The 9000-nt window shown below is 41.7% G+C and overlaps 1 protein-coding gene across 1 annotated transcript in view; it reads left to right on the forward strand.

Moving 5' to 3' along the window:
- Positions 1 to 7717, forward strand: part of LOC133083811 (uncharacterized) — a 32505-nt gene extending 24788 nt beyond the window's left edge. Inside the window, exons 8-10 of the mRNA XM_061179808.1 lie at positions 1625 to 2125; positions 5253 to 5425; positions 7483 to 7717. Coding sequence (XP_061035791.1) covers positions 1625 to 2125; positions 5253 to 5297 — 546 coding nt within the window. The 3' untranslated portion in view covers positions 5298 to 5425; positions 7483 to 7717. The remainder of the gene's footprint in view (positions 1 to 1624; positions 2126 to 5252; positions 5426 to 7482) is intronic.
- The last annotated feature ends 1283 nt before the right edge of the window (positions 7718 to 9000 follow it).

The following is a 9000-nucleotide window of genomic DNA, read 5'->3' on the forward strand; positions in this document are numbered from 1 at the left end:
TCAAATTATATGAAGAACTCATACAAAAAAAATAGAAAAAATACCCAACTAAGAAATGGGCAGAGAGTCTGAATAGACATTTTTACCAAGAAGATACAGAGATGGGCAGCAGATAATTAAAAAGACACCTAAAATCACTAATCAGCAGAGAAATGCAAATCAAACCACAAAGAGATGTCACCTCATACCTGTTAGAATGGCTAATATCAAAAAGACAGGAACTAACAGGTGTTGGCAAGGGTGTGGAGAAAAGGGAAGCCTGTGCACTGTTGGTAGGAATGTAAATTGTTGCAGCCACTGGGGAAAACAGTATGGAGGTCCTCAAAAACTTAAAAATAGAACTATCATACGATCCAGCAATTCCACTACTTGGTATTTGTATGAAGGAAACAGAAACTCTAATTCAAAATGAAATCTGTACCCCCATATTCATTGCAGCGTTATTTACAATAGCCAAGACTTGGAAACCCCTGTGTTCATCAATGGATAAATGGATAAAAGACATTAGGCATATATATATATGCCAAATTATATATATATATATATATATATTTTTTTATATATATATATATATATATATATAAAATTCAGCCATGAGAAAGAAACAAATCCTGCCATTTGTGACAACATGAATGGACTGTGAGGGCGTTATGCTAGGTAAAATATGTCAGACAGAGAAAGAAAAATCCTGTATGATCTCACATTATATGGAATTTTAAAAAAAGCTCATAGATACATAGACTGGTGGTTACCAGAGGCAGGGGGTGGAGGGTGGGTGAAATGGGTAAAGGTGGTCAATATGTACAAACTGGCAGTTATAAAATAAGTCCCGGGTATGTGACTATAGTTAATACGATATTGCATATTTAAAAGTTGCTAAGAGAGTAGATCTTAAAAGTCCTCATCACAAGAAAAAAAGATTTCTACCATGTATGGTAATGGATGTTAACTAGACATACTGTGGTGATCATTTTTTAAATTGAAGTATAGTGGATTAACAGTATTATATTGTAATAATATACTAGAACACAGTGATTCAATATTTTTATAGATTATACTCCATTTAAAGTTATTATAAAACATTGGCTATCCTTATAGCTTATTTATTTTATGCATAGTAATTTGTGCCTCTTAATCCCCTCCCCTACCCCTATCTTGCCCCTCCCCCCTTTCCTCTACCCACTGGTAACCACTGCTTTGATGTCTATGTCTGTGAGTTCATTTCCTTTCTGTTACATTTATTCTTTATTTTTTAGATTCCACATACGAGTGATAACATACCGTATTTGTCTTTCTCTGTTTGACTTATTTCAGTAAGCATAATAGTGTTGCAGCAAAAATAGAAATGAAGTTTTTCCTCTCCTGAAAATAAGGAAAGTAAAGGGGACAGTGAACAGGCTAGAGAAGACACATAAACTGGCCTGAAAGGGTTAATCGATCCTAGTTTTATTTAAACTGTTACTAATCTGTAGTGTCTGTAACTAGATTTATCTTTCACAAAGCTAAATTACATTCTGTTCCTAGCACTCCCTAGCTGTCTATGTAAATGACATCCTGCATCTGGTGCTTAAGCTCCGTGCCCTCTCTTGTAGCAAATCACCCTGTGTAGCTGTTTGCATTTCAGGAAGCAGATGGTAGGCAGATAACGCCGAGGCAAATGAACCCAATTCCCGGTCCGCCGGACCCAATTACTGGACTGCCTGACGCCAGCGATGCCGGTTTTGAAATAATGCAAGAAGAAGAAGAATGCAGGACTTTTACCACTTTGCTCCTTATTATGACTCCCTGGACTGCGGTGGCCGCCCGAGGGGCGGGGACGCCAGCCGGGGCCTCCAGGCGTGTGTGGGCATCTTGTCTGCAGCCAGCGTCCCCAAGGCCGCGCTCGGCCCATAATCACTCAGTAAAGCTGCGCCGCGACAGCGCGGCCGACTTTTTCTGGCACTGTGAGGACCTGTGCGCATTGCAGGATTCGGTGCCTCTGCCCGCCGTGCGCGCCTCCCTGCGGGAGGGCCTACTGGACTTCAACGCCGACCGCCTCCGCGGGGTGGACTGGGCGCCGCCCCTGAGCACCCTCTGCCCCCGATCTGTATCCAGAGCTTCTTCCAGCCACGGCTTGGCGAGACGGGTTTGTAGTTCCCGCTTCCAGGGGCTCTCGTGTGGGCGCTGCGAAGCGGGGTTTTAGATGGTGCAAGGTGGAGGTGGGCACTAGAACCGGTGCCCAGTGCCCGGGTGTGCGTGCACTAGACGGGGCGTGCGGCCTAGGACTCTTGCCGGCTCGGTGACCCCGGCCGAGTGCCTTAAGGCTTCTAGGTCTCAGTGTTCTCATCTGTAGCATGGGCTGAACAGGACTCACTCTCTGTGGCGGTTACAAGGTCGCATTCTGTTAATGCTTGTAGACTCTACAATGTAGAACACTTAGCGCAGTTTGGAGCATTGTTAATTGTTCCACAGATGTTACCTGGTCTGTTGAACGACTTTGCCTGGTACACGCCAAAGCGTTTAGGAAATGGATATATCCCAGCTTCATTTCCTTTCCATTAAAACAGGGCTCAGGAAAAAAAAAAATCTTTTTTTCAGTAGTCGTATCATATAGTGGAAAGAGCACCGGTGTGAAGGCAGCTTAGGGTTTGAATTCCAGGGCTTATGCTCTCTGTGGCCTGGGCAGGTTACTTTTGAACTGCAATCCTCACACTTGTAAAATGACATGAAAAACCACTCTTTCTGTGGATTCTTAGAATTAATTAAGCAGGTTATGTGTGTGAAGTATCCTGGCACTTGAATGAGTTGTCAGAACCGAGGGCTGCTGGAGATGATGCTTCTGCCCTAGGTAATCTCCCCTTCTACTGGGCGGCAGGTAAACACAAGCACAGTAGTCAGTGCTCTGGAAAAAGTGAGATCTGGTGCTACAGAGCACAGAATCTTTTTTTTTTTAATTTAATTTTTATTTTATATTGGAGGATAGTTGATTTACAATATTGTGTTAGTTTCAGGTGTACAGCAAAGTGATTCAAAGTGATTCCGTTATACATATATCCATTCTTTTTCAGATTCTTTTCCCATACAGGTTGTTACAGGATATGGAGTAGAGTTCCTTGTGCTATGCAGTAGGTCCTTGTTGATTATCTATTTTATATAGAGTCGTGTGTATATGTTAATCCCAAACTCCTAATGTATCCCTCCCCCCCATCTTTCCCCTTTGCAGAGCACAGAATCTTGGAAGGGAAAGTTCCGGGTAGGCTTCTTGGAGGAGGTGCCATCCTTTCTAAGGATATGTAGAAGCTCCTGGGGTGGCAGGAGGGAGCAGTGTGTGTCAAAGTTTGAGAAATATAAGAAAATATGGCAAAACTAAGGTACACGAGTGGAACTCCGGGTTTGGCAAAGAAATGAGAGTTGATACTGGAAACCTAGTGGGGCCCAACAGAAAGGGGGCTTGTTTGTCCTGTCAGAAATTTAGATGTTTATCCTGAAGGCTGTGGGAAACCCTAAAGAACAGTGAGATGGACTTCTGGTTTAGAGACTCACTCGGATCTCCATGTGGAAGGCACTTGATTGGGTGCAGGGTGAATTGTAATCTAAGGGTCCCACTTAAGTTATAAAAGGTTGGACTGGATTTTGCAGATCCGAGAGGGAATGGGTGGGGCCTGGTGACCAGTTAGAAAAGGGAGGGCAGCAAGTATGGGTGACAGTTTACAGCTGCATCTTTTTGTGAGATACAGAGCACAGTACGAAGGGATTGGCAGTGGGGGGAGAGGATCTTACTTCATCTTCAGTGCTTTAGAGGGGCCTGGTAGACAGGTCTGGGCCCAAGGTACAGATCTGGGCTTTTTGGGAGGACAGGTGTTTGACGGCATGGGAGAGACTTAGGTTACCCACAAGAAGATCCAAAGAATCATAGGTCTGAGGGCTTTTTAAGTGGGTATATTGAGGATGTTTATAAGCTGAAAGAAAGTAGCCAGCAGAGAAAGGGTGTGAAGATCTAGGAGAGGAAATGATTGTTCATTTGTTTTCAAAAAGCTGAATACTTATCGTGTGCCTGGCCCTTTTCTAGGATCTGGGGTTCTCGCCATGTGTTATCTCTTCTGCAAGGACAGTTCAACTCATCCCCTGGTGAAGAGAAGTCAGATTATTCTTTGCATCCCGTTCAGGTGTAGGAACTGTTCTGTATCTCTGAAGGGACTTTACTTAACCAGGGTAATAAGTTAGAAATCAAAAGAAATTAGAGCTGGAAGGGACCTTAAAGGCCACTGTACTTAATTTTGCCTAATATTTTATATTGATTGTAAGAAAAATTTATTGCAGAGCCCATTCTCTTCAGAGTTCCTTCACTGAACTTTCTTTATGTCTTTCATCCAGTGGGTCTAGCTTGTAGATATTGGCCTCCTCCTAAATTTGCTTCTTCATTCACATTACATTTTGCCTGGACTATGGCAGAAGCTCCTGGGTGGTTTCGTGGCCCCTGGACTCAGTTCCTCTAAGTTCATCTGCCTGCTCGGGTTGAGTGATCTTCTAACATGAAAAGATACGCCTAAAATAATGCTGCTAATGGCTTGCCCACACGGAGTTAGTGCATACTAGCCCCCCAGCGTGTGCTCTGCACAGAGGCATGTAGTCTGAACTGTGCTCTGCCAAGCCTCCTGGGGCTCTTTGGCCCTGAGGAAGGAGAGCTTTTTGTGATCACTCCCTTTATCTAATTGTTCCTTCAGCAGCGGGGCACCTTTTTCTAAGCAGCGGAGGCACCCTTACTCAGCCAGTGGTAGCCCCAGGGCTCATCACCTGTGGGATACAAGCCATGCTCTCTCCCAGGCTTGATTCGACCAACATCTCTATTTTCTGTCCCTTCTCACACTTGGACCCCTGGCGTTTAGTTATCCCCACCTGCAGTATTTACAGTGCACAGCAGGTGTCAGGCTTGAGTGTCTTTGCACAGATGCTCCCTCTGCAGTTAATGCACCTCCTCCTCCAACTCTGCATAGCCTCATCTTTCTCGATTGTACTTCAGGGTTATCATGAAGCCGTCACTTAGATATAACTTTTTGCCTCCATAGGAACCTCTGTGCATAAAGGTTATGGTTCTTTATCTCATGTGATTGAAAATTTGAGTTTATACATGTCCCTCCTTAATGAGGCTTTAAGGGCAGGGGTCGTTTCTAATCCTTAGCACAGAGCAGATGCTTTTTTTTCTTTTTAGGTGCTTTTTAACGGTGATAAAATGTATGGTTTAAATCACTCATTTTACAATAATTTTGCTTTAGGTTCTGACAGAAATAAGGTTTCCAGAAGTTGTGTTCCTGCAATAAGAAATAAAGATGTGACCTTCCAGTTGTGTAAAGCTCTTAAATGCTGTGTAAGTGCGTCGGGTGCGCTAAGGAACCTGGAGCTAAATGGGCTAGTTCTGAGAGAGAGAGACTTAACTACGTTAACAAAGGTAAGCCTTCATTGTGTCCTGCCAACATTTGATAGTTGCTTTTATGGCAAACTAAACGGGTAAAATTTTAAACTGTTCTTCCCCATTAAAGGGATTGAATAAATCGGCCACTTTGGGGCACCTGTGTCTTGCGAATTGTCCAATTGGAGGTGGAGGTTTAGAAAGTGAGTTTCAGTCTTGTTTAAGTCTCTTCCCATCAGACTGGTCTCGTGATTTCCTACACACCATGTTACTTCCTGTCTCCCTTTTCTTGGTGTTGTTCATGCCTGGATTGTCTCCTGTACCTGCTCAAACCTTGGTCCATTCTCATTTGTACCATGGAAGTTTGTCATGCCGGATACTGTCATAACTAATTTTACTTAAGTTTGTGTTAAGCTGCAAAGCATACATTTTGTATATTTTCTGTTTTTTGTGTTTGTTTATATTTTTATGGTTTCTCTTCAAGAAATATTATGAGAAGGGAAATAGCAAGATGTAAAGAGCAAAAAAGTCATCATTCTCTTTAAATTGTTAGAATATCGATCTGCAATCATAATTAAAATGCACTGTGGTATGTGTTAAAAAAGGAAATATATGTAATGTCCCGTAGGAGCAGCAAAGTCAGTGGTGTTAGTGGGGGTGTGTCATGGAAGTAATCACAAAGCAGGTGACTGTTGGTTGGGGTCCTGAAACATTAGTGTGTGTTCTCTGTGTCCAGTAGTGGTCTGGAGGGGTCAGGAAGCCTACCTTTCAATTTGAGGGAACAGAGGGTTTGAGGTCCTCTCTCTTCTATTGCTGTAGTATACTGCATAGCAGCTAATAAAATACTGGGTTTATAGTTGATATTTAAATCGCTGATTGATCATCAAGATTGGGATGTATCATTGGAAATGAAAATAGGAAGAGTCTTATGCTTTTTAGGTTTTTCTTTTTTTTCCTATGTCTCAGAAGGCTCTTTGACGGGGGACTTTTTATTCTCCCATACAATTCCATGAATACTTTTACCCTGGCACTTATTTTAATGGCATTTTCAATTTATAAATGTCTTTGAAACACATACTGTAAACTATTTGAGGGTAATGACCATGGCCATTGGTGGCACATCTTAAATGTGCATCGTGTTAATTTTTGAGTGTCATGTGGTCTACCATCAGTGCTTCCCTCTTTCACCCAGTTTTCTTCCTCATTTCCTTCTCCAAATTTGTCTCATTTTTCTACTTTCCGTTTTGCTTCTCTATTCTTGCTTTCTCTTTCCCATTGCATGTGTCATTCTTCTTCTTCTTCTCCTTCTGACTTCATTATTATGGCCAACCGAAACCTTTTCTAGTATGTTCTCTTTCTTGCCTCTTCATTGCCATCCACAAACTCTTACAGAATATTCGTGGTTGACTCCCTTACTTCCTAGCATACCCATGTACTTCGTGATCATTTTAGAACATTGAAAAGGGTTGGAATTTTTAAAAATAGGTAATTATAATCAGTCTTCTTTCACCTCTGGCATAAGACTCTTCTTCCTCAATCTGACCATTCTCAAATCTAGAAGTACTCCAGCTCATTGGTCTTCCTTACCCCCATGTCTAGGCCAAAGAACTTGTGAAACCTTAGCCCTGTTTAATACTAGAATTTATCAAAACATAAGAGAGCTAATTCTGCCTAAGGGCACCGAAGAAGAATAAAGATGCCACAGATAAACGTTTTAGTCCATATTTATAATGGACTCTTAAGTGCCTAGTTGAGTGCTAACTCACTTGAACAACAGGGAGCTCATGACAGAAACTAACATGTTAATTGTATAGACACTTCACTTCACCATTCCTCAATGTAGCTGATAAACTGCATCCAGTTAGCTTAAATAACATGAATGATGAATTTCCCTGTGTATATAAATTGGGAGTTTCTAAAGTTACCTTTTTCCCTTTGTACAACTACTGACTGCCACCTCGCTTGGTCACTGCAATAGAAAATGATGACTAAGAAACACATTGTCTCAATATCAGTGGACATAATGTCCTAGTATTCTATAAAAATCTCAAAATTCTTAATCTAAAAGATATATCTGGGCTTCCCTGGTGGCGCAGCGGTTGAGAATCTGCCTGCCAATGCAGGGGACACGGGTTCGAGTCCTGGTCTGGGAAGATCCCACATGTCATGGAGCAACTGGGCCCGGGAGCCACAACTACTGAGCCTGCGCGTCTGGAGCCTGTGCTCCGCAACAAGAGAGACCGCGATAGTGAGAGGCCTGCGCACCGCGATGAAGAGTGGCCCCCGCTCGCCGCAACTAGAGAAAGCCCTCGCACAGAAACGAAGACCCAACACAGCTAAAAATAAATAAATAAATTTATTTAAAAAAAAAAAGATATTCTGCCAATATCTTATATCCTTATCCTTTGTTAATATAAATATCCAATCTGTGAAGGTCTCAGTTTTCTTACTTAGAATATGAGGTGGATAGATTTGCTAATATCTAGGGACCTTTCCAATTTTAATATTCCCTGGTTATAAGGTCTGAGCCAAATACAATGGCTCCCTTAATCATTAACCTCGCTCATGATGAAAGTTATCAGCAAGTTCTACTTGTAAGTGATCAAACATTCATATCCATATATATTGTAGCACATTGACTTTTACAGAACTCAAAGTAGCACAACATAGTTACATTCATAGACTTAAGGTCACTGTGGTATACTTCACAATTTTTCTTTTCCCTAGGAAGGAAATTTAGATCCCTAGGAAGGGATTTCTTTCTCTGCCTTTCAGTAATGGAAGCCTTTTATGATCTCTTGGATCCTAAAAATGGGTAGGGTTTTGGCAGGTGGAGCTTAGGAGAGACCTTCCAGGTGGCAGGGACAACATGAGAAAGGGCAGAAGGAAGAATGGATTTTGAGAAGGACTTGTTATCTTACATGATGAGAGCAGCGTTTCACAATCTCTGTCCTGAGGAACACTGGTTTTAGATGATGTTGATGTAGTTACAAGACAGAAGCATTTGGGAAGAGCCGTAGTCTACATCCTGACATGAAATTCAGGTTTCACTTTGTTACATTACATACTCTGAAAAGTTTTGGAGGAAGGAATTGATTTCATTTTTTTAATTCAGTCTTACTCACACTTACTTGACAAACCTATATTCAGCTGATGGGACTGTATTTTGTGAAAGGCCAATCGGAGAAATGCTGAGATGGAGCTTAGGATATTTCTGTGTTGGGACAGGCATGTGATTATTTTTCTTATAATTCTTTACTGTTTATCCTAACAATTGTTACTTTGCAGGATTTTTTTTTTTTTTACAACTTTATTGGAGTATAATTGCTTTACAGTGTTGTGTTAGTTTCTGCTGTATAACAAAGCGAATCAGCTATATGTATACATATATCCCCAGGTTTCAGTTTTAAGCCTTCTGTTTTTACCTGAGTCATTGGGCCTCTTAGAAAGCTCAACAATTCTGGGGTCTTCATCTCTTATGTAGTTTCCAGAAGCTCCTGGCACTTACCACTATTTCCTCTTGATTCTTTTCCTCCGACTTCAAACTTCTTACGATTATGAGCTGATTGTTTTCTCAGCCTCTAGTGTCAAAACCAGCTACCTCGCTCATCTTC

This window comes from Eubalaena glacialis, unplaced genomic scaffold, assembly GCF_028564815.1.
Source record: "Eubalaena glacialis isolate mEubGla1 unplaced genomic scaffold, mEubGla1.1.hap2.+ XY scaffold_668, whole genome shotgun sequence".
Taxonomy (NCBI): Eukaryota; Metazoa; Chordata; class Mammalia; order Artiodactyla; family Balaenidae; genus Eubalaena; species Eubalaena glacialis.